Source organism: Sciurus carolinensis, chromosome 10, assembly GCF_902686445.1.
Source record: "Sciurus carolinensis chromosome 10, mSciCar1.2, whole genome shotgun sequence".
Lineage (NCBI taxonomy): Eukaryota > Metazoa > Chordata > Mammalia > Rodentia > Sciuridae > Sciurus > Sciurus carolinensis.
The window spans coordinates 42176873-42190364 of record NC_062222.1 but is presented as its reverse complement, the minus strand read 5'-3'; the positions used below and the strand labels follow the sequence as shown (position 1 = coordinate 42190364).

Sequence of the window (13492 nt, the reverse complement as noted above, 5' to 3'; positions counted from 1 at the left end):
ATGGAGGGGTACTTTCCCCAGTACTTCAATACCTTGTCATATTCATGTCTTTGGGACATCCTGACTGCTTGTGTGCAGTCTCTTGAAGGTCTCAAGAACCTTGAAAATTTTACTCTCTTCAATGTCAAGTCCAGGTTTCAAATTTTGCTTACTTCTTCTAATTGTAACTGTACTGCCAAAAAGTAAAAGCCTGTGTGAAAGAAAAAGAGATAATGCAGAATCTCAATAGAAATCACCTTGACGTTGATTCTCTATTGCTTTCTTGGGTTAGTTGAAGCTTAACCCTTTGGATAATCTTAGAAATAATTTGAATTTTCTGGAAAACTAACAACTAGACTTGATATTACATATTAAAAACTACTTTTTGTTTACTACTTTTTGTTTCTGTGTTGCAAGCAGCTTTATTCTGAAGAATTTAAAATATGGCAAACAAAGAAGAACAGAGAAAATTTCTAGATGTAATATGACTTTTCCCCCCCTTTTCTCAGTGTGTATATCGTTTTATCCCCATACTCTATTATTTATCAGACATCCTAGCTAGGGAAAAGAATAGGCTAATTTTTAGTTGAAAAAAGTACTTTTATGTATTTAGTTTTATTTGATCTTCACCGTGTCCTGTGATGTATTATCAGCATTTATAGAGATGAGGAAGCTGGGCCTTAAAGATTAGGCCATTTTCATTGTGATCACAACAAGTTGTAAACTTGGAGTTTGAGGAAAATCTCTTGCCAAACAAATTTTGCTGAAAATAAGGATCATTTTGAATGGCAACTTTTACATTCTCTGTGGTTTTTTTGTTTGTTTAATAAATCTTAACTACCCTTGCGGGAGTCAAAAATCAAGATGTTTTAAAATATTTTGTGTCAAAATGTTTATTGTTATTTTACCTACTGGATTTTGCAGAATGAATTTTTCTGTTCTTTACGGCCCACCTAACCTAAGCAGAACGTTTTTTATCAGACACCTTAAAATGGGAAGAGAGGCCTATGGATGTTGGTGTTAAGAACAAGGAAAGCAGCCCCAACACTCTGCCTCCTCCTCTGCCTCACTGTCCCTGTGTAGGATTCTCTCACAGTCCAGGCATTCTTTCTCTCAGAATAGTGGGGCTGACAAAGGATGCAGTGTTCTTGATTTCTTGTCTGGCTGGCCCCCTCTCAATGTTCCCATTCTGGGGGGAGAGAAAGGAGTAGGCTTGGGTCACAGAGTACCCTTAGAACATATCTGAGGCCCCATCTGGCTACAGGACTCAGACCTGTTGAAGACGTAGAGGTCTAGAAGATTCTCGTGTCCTCATAATCAAGTCTAGTGAGGATAGAGGTGCGGGCCTACACCATCCAACTTTTAGTCATTCTTTTATTGGTTCTGTAGCATGTATTTTTTTTTTTTTTAATGCTGTTTTTACATTTCTGGATTTGGGGGTGTGTTTACGTGAGCCATAATAGGAGGTCACTGTTTTTGGATAGAGGCTGAGTATATAAAAACAGAATCACCCAATAATAGTCTTTTGTAAAGGTCTCAAGAACTAACATTATACTCCTTCTTTTATTGTGTTTTACCATCTTCCCTTTCTTGACATCCATCATGTCAAGTTTTACATTTTTGGAGTATTTGCTTTCTGCATGTAACGGGTACGTTCCTTCATTCCTGTTTCACCCTGTCCGCTGTTTCACAGAGCCAGGCTTTTGCACCACATCAGGCTGCACGGTGCTGTGTGGAGGGCAGTCGGCAATGGGAGCACAGCAGGCCTCTCATTGCTTTTATTCATCCTGTGACTAAGTCAAAATATTGGGCATATAATTATTTTAGGAAAAGAAACCTGGCATCACTAGAGAACAAATCGTTTTCTATATAGGTCATGATCATTAAAGAAAAGGCAAATGCTTTAACATGCATCTGATTATGATACATATCATATATATTATCTGTGTTTCCTTACTGTGCTACATTTTCCTTCAAGGAACTTAAGACATTTAACCATACAAGAGATAAAATGATTATTTTTATTGTGAAGTTATCATTCATAAATATATACATATATGTATGTATGTGTGTGTGTATATATATATGTATATATGACAACTCTATAGGAAAGTATAGGTGGCCATCTACAGTGATAATTGCATAGGAATGGGATTATACAATACTGCTATAGTGAGGGGAGTACTTATGAATGTTGCTGACTTCTTGCTCAGTGTTTGATCTGTTATTTTGATCATTTGGCTTTCACTTACATTTTGAAAGAGTCCTTTCCTTGAACCCATAGAGATGGACTCTGGGTTTGGGCTGTTGATGATTGAAGCCCAGGCCTGCCTGCTCTGTGCCTGCCATGCCATCTAGTGGAGCAGTGTGCCTGCAGTGCTGACAGCTAAATTTAAGAACTGGATGCAATTTCTCAGTTCATCTCTTGAGTGAAACGTTTGCTGTGTATGTATATACAAAAATGTCCACAATATTCATAGGAAGTAATACTGCTAATAAGTGGCAGTTGATCAGTTAGAGTCCTTAAAAAGATGCATTAAATATAAGAATAAATTCCTGCAAGAGAAAGCTAACACTGCAAATATTAAAGTGTATAAAATAACAGCAAGTAAAATTTGGACATTAATACAGGAATGGATGCATAAATCAGTGGAACAGAAGAGAACTCAGAAATCAAGGAGAGGGTGGTATTTCCTATGGCTCAGAACAGGATGAGATATTAAAAAAAATAGTGCTGTCTAAGAGTGGCTAAAAATAGATGGATCCCAGCCTCATTTGTTTTCTTCAGAATAAATTCTAGATGCATGAAAGGTTAAAACACTAAAGAAATGCATTTAATTTAACTAAATTACTGAAAGATCCAGGCATGGTGGTACACACCTATAACCCAGGGACTCTGAAGATGGAGACAGGAAGATCTCAAATTCAACCTCAGCACTTTAGTGAGCCCTGTCTGAAAATAAAAAATAAAAAGGGCTGACTGCAGGTGTAGCTTAGTGGTAGAGTGCCCCTGGGTTCAATCCCAAGTATTTAAAAAAAAATCATTACAGAAAATGTTGACTACTTAAAAGGTAATCATGGGACATGGTAAATTAGACAGTAAACCCAGTGGCAATTCAAAAACTTCCTTAGCGTTTCTTGTACATTCTCTTTTCTAAATGAATTTTTTACTCATCATCGTGGAGTGTATACTGAGACTGTGTCAAATTTAATTTTATAAAAATTATATAAAATATTAGCATCTTTATGACATTAATACTTCCTGTTAAGAAATGTGTTACATCCCTCTGTTTATTCAGGTTTCCTTTTTTAATAAAGCATTCATTTTTTTCATGTATGTTTTGGATATTTCAGATTCTTCTTGATTATGTACAGATTTTGTTGATATTGTAAATGGATGAAGATTTAATCCGATTTTTTAATTTGATCCTTTTCTGAGGAGTAGGGACAGGGCAATTCTAAAATGCTTTAGAAATTAACAGTGTCATCTTATTTAAAATAAAGCACATTCATTCCTTCACAAATTACATCTACCTTCAAGCATGCTGAATATGTTATTTGTTCACTATCAGTACTTCTTCACTTCAACCTTGAATCAAGAGATTTTTATCTGTCTTATTTCCTGTGACACCCCCAGAACCTCAAATGGTGTTGGAATATGTTGGGCGCTCAATAAATATTTGTTGAACTATATATGCTAAAAAAGATTAACTGTTAAATTTCTGAATTTCTTTTGTTTATATTGAACACATTTTGACACTTTATAATTGATGGGATTTTAAGGTTCAGAAAATCCTGTATATGTATACATAGGGCCTCCCAGCCCATCGGAAATACAGACATTCTTTTCATGAAATTCCAATTTTAAAGTCTTTGCCATGAGTTCTGCAAATTTAAGACCCCTTCAGCCTTGGCTCTTACATTTGTTTGCTGTCTCCTGCATGTCACCCTTGTCAACCATATCCAGAACCCACTCCTGCAATGTTCCCATGAAACTTTTGTCATATCAAAATTCTGTGCATTTAGGTTGGAAGCTAGAGATTATGGAGGGAAAGAGGTGTATGTCCAGGAGTAACTAAGTGTCCCCTGGTTCCCAGTCTCAATTCTGCCCTTTACCTTCATCTCTTCTACCTCCAGCCCAGGAAATAGCAGTTTGGATATCACCTTGGGGTCTTGTTCTTTCTTCTAAGCTAAATAGATGAGTATCTGCTAAAAATACTGAGTACTTTTCCTGAAGATAACCATGATGGATGCATTTTTTTTTCTGTTCCCTTACATAGGGCCAAATACTTAAATAAATTCTTGTTATGGCTAATGATTATGGAAGGAAAAAGTAGGGAAAATAAGCACTTGGATTTTGTTTTATATCCTGCAGAACAAAGAACAAATAACCAAAGAAGCGTTTTTATGTGGAGTTTGTTGAAACTCAAAGACATTTTAAGTTTTTGTGAAGCAAAATTTAAATAACATTATTACCATAAGGCCTTACTATATTTGAATGTGAACTTTTTGTAAATAACATTGGCCCTGAAAGTTTCTTCTTTAGAGAACTAGATAATAGGTGATAAATTACTTGAAGACAAACCATAGGAATAAAGTGTCATTTGTGTTCAAATCATTCTAGCATGCAGCATTTGTATGTGTTTTAAGTACATCTGGCTTAGGACTTTACATAAAATTAAATTTTTAAATCAGTTTGCTCTTGTTTCTTCCTTTGAATCCACAGATAACACCGTTAAATTTTCAGTACGTGTGATATACTTAGTAGAGGCAGCAGAATATAAGTTAATCTCTCTAATCTAAAGTTGATAGAGTCTCTCTTTCTTTTATATGTTTATAAATGAATAGAGTTTCCTGGAAAAGAATGTGACTGGTTAGTTTTTTTCCCCCCTTACCAAATAAGTGTAGTTTATTTTACTCTCTCAGTAGCTAGGACATTATTCCTCCTTTCCATCTTCACTTTCAGTTCAGTAGTGACAGTGTTCACTTATTCACCTGGAGCCTAGAAGGTGGTCCTTCCCTTCCCCTCCTTAGAATGAGTGCAGTAGAGCCAGGTAAAGCAAATGCCATTAAGTGATAAGAGAAAAAGGAAAAAAAATAAAGAAAACCTGGGCCTAACCTTCCATTTTACTTTGCAGTAATACTTCTTATTGAGTAGTACTCCTCAGCTACACATTAGGTTATGCTGGAAAATGATAGGAGATACAAAACTCTGGATGATGCAGCCATTGAAATGATTCATGATCTAGAGCAGGACAGCTGCAGGCTGTGTGAGAGATAACTGATAGCTCACTGCACACATGAGCACAGATGGGTCAGGACCCTGTTTTCCTGACTATCTATGGCCTAGGTGTTTTCCGTGGACAGCAGTTGTGTTGCCTTCACAAGAGAATACGTGTTCCTCAAAGTGCTGTAACTCTATTAGTTTTCATATGGGGAATTGAAGCTTGATGTCTTCAGTAAAATTTATTCAAAAGGATGACTTGCTGTTAAAAACAAGCTTGTGCCTCTGGAATAAAATAAAGCAAGTAGTATCCCATAAAATGAAATGCTTTCTTTTTCAATACAAATCAAGCATATGTCAAAGATGCATTAACACATTTTTGCCAATACGATTGATTTGTCATGTTCAATCCAAGCTTTTTGTTCATTACCTCATATAAAATTTATCTCTTACTGTATGTCAAATGTCAGTTTTAGTTTTCTGAGACTTTAGGTCATTAGCTACTGATTTTGTTTTGTTTGGGTGGTTGTTTTATTTGTTTGTTTTGTTTTTTGGTACTAGGGATTGAACTCAGGAGGCGCTTTACCACTGAGTCACATCCCCAGTCCTTTTTATTTTGAGACAGGGTTTTACTAAATTGCTGAGACTCACTTTGAACTTGTGATCCTCCCTCCTCAGCTTCCTAAGTCATTGGGATTACACGCATGCACCACCACTTCCAATTGTTATTACTTACTGATTCTCCTCTACTTAAAAATATGTTCTCCTTATTTCAATTAGTATTGGCAGATGAAATATTTTAAGCAAAAGAAGTTACTTGGAGGAAAATAACATATGCTCTTTACTTTCTAATTGTTTTCGAAAGTTACCTTCAGCTTTTTTTTTGTTAGAGATTTATAGATTTCTGCATCTGAGAGAAAACATTCATTGGACATTTGAGTTTCTGAGTTTGGCTAACTTCACTTAGCATAAAATCCATTCTCCATTTCCATCTATTCACTGGCAAATGCCATAATTTCATTCTTTTTTATGGTTGAGTAGAACTCCATTGTTCACACACCACAATTTCTTAAGCCATTCATCTATTGATGGGCATCTGAGTTGATTCCATAGTTTAGGTGTTGTGAATTATGCTGCTATAAACATTGATTCAGCCATGTCATTATAGTATGCTGATTTTGAGTCCTTTGGGTATATGCTGAGGGGTGGGATAACTGGGTCATATGGTGGTGCCATTCCTAGTTTTTTGAGGGATCTCCATACTGCTTTCCAACGTGGTTGTACTAGTCTGCAGTACCAACAACCATGTGTGAGTGTTCCTTTTTCCCCACACACTAACCAGGATTTCTTATTGTTCCTTTTTTGATCATTGTTGTCTGACAGAATGAGATGAAATCTTAGTGTAGTTTTGATTTGCATTTCCCTGGTTTCTGGAGAGGTTGAACATTTTTTTCATATATTTGTTAACCATTTGTATTTGCTTTTTTGAGAAGTTTCTGTTTAGTTCTTTTGCCCCTTTATTGGTTGTGTTATTTGTGTGTGTGTGTGTGTGTGTGTGTGTGTGTGTGTGTGTTTGGGTTAAGTTTTTTGAGTTTTTTGTATCTTCTGGATATTAATCCCTTATTGCAGGAGTAGCTGGTCAAGATTTTCTCCCGTTCTGCAGGCTCTCTGTTCACGCTCTTCATCACTTCCTTTTTTGTGGAGAAGCTTTTTAGTTTGATGGCATCCCATTATTGGTTGTTGGTTTTATTTCTTGCACCTTAGGGGTCTTAAGGAAGTTGGTGCCAGTACCTGTATGATGGAGTGTTGACCCTGTGTTTTCTTCTTCTCGTTGTACAGTTTCTTCTCTAATTTCTTTCTAAGTCTTTGATCCATTTCAATTTGAGTTTTGTGCAGGGTAAGAGAGAGGGGTTTAAGTTCATTTTTCTATATATAGCTATCCAGTTTTCCCAGCACCATGTGTTAAAAATCCTGTCTTTTCTCCAAGATATATTTACCTTTAGCTTTTTAAAACTGGGGTATTGATGATCCTGGCTGAGGATGATACTGGTCTTCATAAAATTAACTGCCCTATTTTGATTTACAGGATCTCCAAAGGTGGGTAAATGGTGCTAATGAACATGGCTTTGTCCTGGTGTCTTTCGGAGCTGGTGTCAAGTATTTGTCAGAAGACATTGCTAACAAACTGGCAGGAGCTCTGGGGAGATTGCCTCAAAAAGTGATTTGGAGGTAAGGTAATGATTCATTCTTTCTTTGCTGTTGATTTTCAGTACCCCTTTATTCAGCTTATTTGGCCTGCAGGTCCCATAAAGCACATCATATTTGATTCACTGGCAAGATTAGCAGAAAACCCTGAATTTTCATTTTGTTTCTTGGTAATTGAAATTTAAGAATTAATTCATAAGATTGTTATAGACAAAGAGACCTCTTGTCCATAATGTTTCTACCCTATATGATTTGGAATGATTAATCCTATGTCAGATTAATTTGTATATCTCCCTTAGATTTGTACCCTGGATTACTCTTCCATGATATTTTAAAATTTAGTCATGTATGCCCATATGTAATCCTTTAAAGCAATTTTGGAATGAGGCAGAAAAGAATGATTGAATAAATAGGCAATATATTTCAAAGACTTTTGGACTCCTTTGGGCTCCCACTTTACAGATACTTTTTATTTCTTAATCCAAGAGACCAGGCCTCTAAAACCTCAGGAACTTACCAGTTAACACTAGTTAAGATAGACCCCTAAGCCGTCAGCGATGAGCACATGCCTGTAATCTAGCATACGCCTATAATACAGTTGATCAGGAGACTGAGGTAGGAGGATCACAAGTTCAAAGGTAGCCTCAGCAACTTAGTAAGACTGTGTCTCTAAATAAAATTTTAAAATGGGCTGGGGATGTGGCTCAGTGTTTAAGTGCCCCTGATTTCAATCAGGGTTAAAAAAAATAAATAAAAATGACCCCTAGAAGCTCCAGCTTCTTGTGCAGGCCCTGCCAATAGTTGTCTGTCTCTGAAATTTCCTACCCTATGTTTAAAAATCATACCTGAACTTTGAACCCTTTATATGGCACATATTTATTTAAGATGTGCCACTGCTATGGAGTTACAGGGATATAGTAATGAAAACAGTCAATCCTAGGGTTTCTACAATTAGAAGAAAGTGTCTCAAGCCATTCTAAGTGCTCTGAATCATGTAGATTTTTCCCTTTGATTAATAATAACTATGTAGGGATGACTTCCCTCTTCTCCTGGCTATGAGATGGATATTGTTGTATTCTAACTATTCAAAACTTTTTCTTTCAGATTCTAGTCCCATTGTTTATTTTATTAGATTTAACCCAGAAAACTTGCTTCTGCTTTATTTAGGATAGTTTTGCCTGTTCTTTTCAGACTCTTGTCATTCTTCTGGTTGTTAAGCATCTTTGTGATTTATCTTCAAAGATCATGTTGGGAACAGCCAGACCTCCTTTCCCTGGGGCTTTTTATGCTCTATTCTGGTTTTTGCCCCTCCCCTTGGGCTCAAGGTATTCAGGATGAGGGCTGATGACTGCCCCTGGTGGCTCTTCCTATTTCAGGTTCTGACTACTAGGATGGAATGACTTCTAGTGAAGGACAATTTTGTTGGTTTCCCCCCATCTCTGTGCATAAGTCAGAAAAGCCAATGGAAAATAGATCTTTATGGGAGCAAATTAATTCTCACCTGTCCCTCAATCAATGAAAGATTTTTGGTCACAAAGAAACTTAAAGCAATTTTTTGCCGATGCTGATGCATGATTTTTTCATAAAAATACCAACAAATAATCATGAAACATTTACTTTAAGTCTAAAAGTTTAACCAGAGAGCCTATACCATGAGTGAGGTTTGATTTTTGAAAAATTCATTATCTGGTGTACATTTTAGGTTTTCTGGAACCAAGCCAAAGAATCTAGGAAACAACACAAAACTAATAGAGTGGTTACCACAAAATGACCTGCTTGGTGAGTGACATGTGGGTACTTACTTGGATGTTAAGAGTTTAAATTTTATACTTGAGTGGTTTTTAAAATATGGATGTAGTTTCTGATAAAGTCATTGTGTTTTTGTCTAGTCTCTCAATTCTTCAATTTTAGACCAACATTTCAAACCTTTGTTGGAAAATAATTTGTGAAGTGTAATCATGATAGCCTTCAATTTAAAATTTTAGACTAGTCATCAAATTTAATTATCTGTAAGATATATTTAATAAGCTATACAGATTACCAGTGAATAAAGGTATACCTAATTAGGCTAAGCAAATAAAAGTAGTAAAATTAAAACAATGAAAATAATACAAACTAGTGTTACATGTCTCTGATAACTCAGAGAAATGAGAAGTCATTTGTGTCAAACGAAAGACAAGCAGAAAGCTAGAGAAATAGATTTATTTTAATGTAAATATTAGGTCATCAGTCTGAATTTCTTCTTAAATCAGTAGGCATTTTTGAAGCACTTTATATTATTTTTTAAATGTTTAAATGTTTTTATTGGTGCATTAGAAATGTACATAATAATAGGGATTCATTGTGACATATTTGTACATGCACACAACACAATTTGCTCTCTTTCTTTCCCTAGTAATCACCCTATCCTTTCTTTCCTCCTGCTCCGAGGTCCCCTTCTTCTATTCTACTAGTTTCCTTTCCATTTATTTTTTAATGGGCATAATTATACATGAAAGTGGGATTCATTGTGAAACACTTTATTTTCTGGTTTCATTTATTTCTTGAACTTCTGATCCTCAACTCAAAATTAAAATATAACAATTATATTCCTATCTTTTAAGTATATTTGAATCTAAATAATTTAATTCTATGTTCAATAATCACAAATAGTAAAAATAGTATTAAGTTTCTAGGAAAATATAACACTATATTAAGCCTTAATATACATTAAGAAAATCATAAAAACTGTTATTGGTGTTTGCAATAATAGCCACCATTTACTCAAGAATAGTAATACCTAACATTATATAAAAGTGGCTTTAATTTTAAATTATGCTCTTAAAAATAAGCTTTTAGAACAAAGTTTCTAGAAGCTACCCAGTGATCCTTGTAAAACCATCAATATGAATTTTGTAAACATTAAACAGTAAAGAGTTTTATGCATATGGTTCTTTTTAACTAGTTCATTACAGATATTCTGTAAATGATAAAATTGAGGAGACACAAACACAAGGCTTTTTTTTTTTTTTTTTTTTTTGGTGATACTGGGGATTGAACCCAGGGCCTTGTGCTTGTGAGGCAAGCACTCCACTAACTGAGCTAGAGCTTCAGCCTACAAGGCATTTTTTTCTTGTGATAGATACTTGCATTTTTTCCTCCTTTCTGCTTGTGTGTCTATTATGACTTCAAATTACATGGAAGACTGGAAATAAGCAGTAAAGTAACTTGACATTCAGCTGTCTCAGAGCAAGTGTGACACTGTTATCCAGCAACATCTGAACTTCTATCATGTGTGACCCACAGCAAGGTGTAGCTTATTCAGTGGTCCAAGCCTGGAGGACTCCTCAGATCTTTACCTTTTTCTGGATTCTTCCAGTCAACTCCTTGACTTCTCCAAGATAAATGCCCTTTTTTACTCCAGGCATGATCTATGCATGTTCTATGATGGTTTCTAACTATGATCAGAAGATTCTTCCAGGGTGAGAAGTAGGAACCAAATTAGTATCTTTCCCCTCCTGTCACCTCTTAATATCCCCCTCCTTTCTGTATGCCAACTCTGCTTTATTTTTCACTGCTGGGCTTGGTATGGTTATGTTCACAGAAAGGGTTCAACTGCTAAAAAGAAAGTTTGAGATCCACTTCTGTAGCTGATCCTTTAGTTGAGCCTAACAGTGTGAGAAGCCATTTTTGCAGGTAAGGGATAGAGACACTGCTTGACCAAACTGTTAGACATTGGGCAGGAATGTTCTGGGAACCCTTTAAGGCTGAGGTTCACGCACACAGTCTACTTTGTTCTTGCTGTGTTTATCTAAAAGACATTTCTGCATGCTGTAATTCTTTTTTTTTTTTTTTTTTTGCCAATAACAGATTTCCTAAGTGAGGAGTTTATTTTTTATAAACTTCGTATGAAAGTTTTTGGTCACTTTTATGACACATAGGCTATTTCCTATGTGAGCACAAATTTGGGTTTTGAAATACCTCACTAAAATTTAGAGAAGTCATCTCTTTTATTCCCAAGACAACTAGATGTTACATGATATTGCATCTCTTAGTACTACTGATTTTGCCTAAATATCCACCTCTGCTTCGTTCAGTTTTACATTTTAGATATATAAACAAGTACTATAAAAATGGATTTTTGGAGAACTTGAGTGTTGTAGATGGTGATTGTTGTACAGTGTTCTTTCTTATATATGCACTAAACTGTTCTTTGACTTCTGGAATCCAGCCTTACGTTGTTACATTTTTTTTTTTTTTTTTACAAAGTGTGTTTGAATTTAATATAGATAAACGCTTGAGTAGTCAGCAAATAGATCCATATTTTTAGTAAAATGTGGTTGTACTCTGGTATTGTTTGGCATTTCTGCTTTCATTGGCTTCCTATTCATTATTGACCATTTAAATATGTGTTGCTATTCACATCTTGTCAGTGTTTGAAAGTCGTAATGTGTTTTAATGCTTAAAGATATACATTTCAGTTACCTAAAAATGGCTTTTGATTGATGTATACAAACCAGGTAATTTCGTATATAGTAAACATTTTCATTGCTGAAAAGTAGGAATCAGTTAAATTATGCCTTTAAAAATCCTGTATATTAAATGTATATTTACTGTAGTATTGCTGTTTAAGAAATTTCTGGAAACGTCTAGAGTGATAATGTAAGGTTTTTTTTTTTTTTTTTTTAATTCTTCTTTAGGGCATTCATATATTAAAGCCTTCCTGAGCCATGGTGGTTTGAACAGTATTTTTGAAACTATGTATCATGGTGTACCTGTAGTGGGAATCCCACTCTTTGGAGATCATTATGATACTATGACCCGGGTACAGGCAAAAGGCATGGGGATATTGCTAGAGTGGAAGACAGTTACTGAAGGAGAGCTCTATGAAGCACTGGTGAAAGTTATCAATAATCCCAGGTAAGGTTTCAATTAATACTAAAGTACATTTTATATACATACACACACATGCATACACATCACAATACATTGTCTGCAACCAGTTATTGGCAATAAATTATCAATAAGCCCATTAGGGAAATATTCTTTAGATTCCTGTGATAATGCCTTGTACATGGTTCCCATAATTTGGAAAATAAAAGTAGCAATCATTTGTCAAGCCATGTTATGACCCTGAATAATATTCTACCAGGATTTGCCAAACAGAGAGAAACTAGAATGGGAACAATCATTGGGTCCTTACATTGTGTCAAATGTTGTGTCTTTCTTGTCATTGTAAAACTTATAATGTAATATATCAGTTTTCATTATCCACATTGTAGAAATGAGGCACTTGGAACTCAGAGAGCGTTAGTCATTTGCCCACAGTCACACAGCTATTAGAGTAGAAGTTCGAAGCCAGAACTATTGGATTCCCAGGCCAGAGCTCTTTGTAACTGCATGGTAAGCCTGCTGCTGCTGGCTTTCCTTGGTACTGGGTATTGTTGAAATGCTGAGATTTATTTCCTTATGTGAATGATGAATCAATTTTTAAATTTTGTTTTTTAAATTCTTTTGCCCTGAGTTAATCCACTTCGCAAAAGAGTCAGAGGGTGGAGAACTAGCCTATGTAGTTTTAAAACAAAGGAGCAGAGGGTGGAGAACTAGCCTATGTAGTTTTAAAACAAAGGAGGACTTTTCCCCTCTTTTTTTGAATATGTCATGCATTTCAAATGGCATTAGACTTGAAACTTTTTTGGTTCATATATAATGCTTAACATTGAGATGAGAAACATTGCCAAATTCTAAGGAATGCCAACAGTAAAAAATATTACTTCATATAAAATGATGCAGCTTGCATATAAAATTCTGGATTCAACTGAGGTTCTTTATGCAACCTTCATGTGGTCTCAGACGTGCTCTTTAGGCTCTGACCCCTTAAAAGACCCAGTGTCTTAATCACAGCTCTGGCACTTGAGCAATGTGTTCTATGATCCAGAGTATATCCCTCTCTGTAACCTATAGTTTTCTTCTTGTGGTCTAATGCATTTCAAAGTATGATGTTCTTATGGGAAAATGTGTGTATATGCTATATAAATTTTTAAGCAAAGTCCTAAAGTGAGAGTGTTTTGGGTTGGGCTGTTGCTGCTGACACTAGATTATAAA

The 13492-nt window shown here is 35.4% G+C and overlaps 1 protein-coding gene across 1 annotated transcript in view; it reads left to right on the top strand.

Annotated features, from left to right (window-relative positions):
* Positions 1 to 13492, top strand: part of Ugt8 (UDP glycosyltransferase 8) — a 76262-nt gene that overhangs the window by 58833 nt on the left and 3937 nt on the right. The window contains exons 3-5 of the mRNA XM_047565646.1: positions 7290 to 7432; positions 9111 to 9187; positions 12088 to 12307. Coding sequence (XP_047421602.1) covers positions 7290 to 7432; positions 9111 to 9187; positions 12088 to 12307 — 440 coding nt within the window. The remainder of the gene's footprint in view (positions 1 to 7289; positions 7433 to 9110; positions 9188 to 12087; positions 12308 to 13492) is intronic.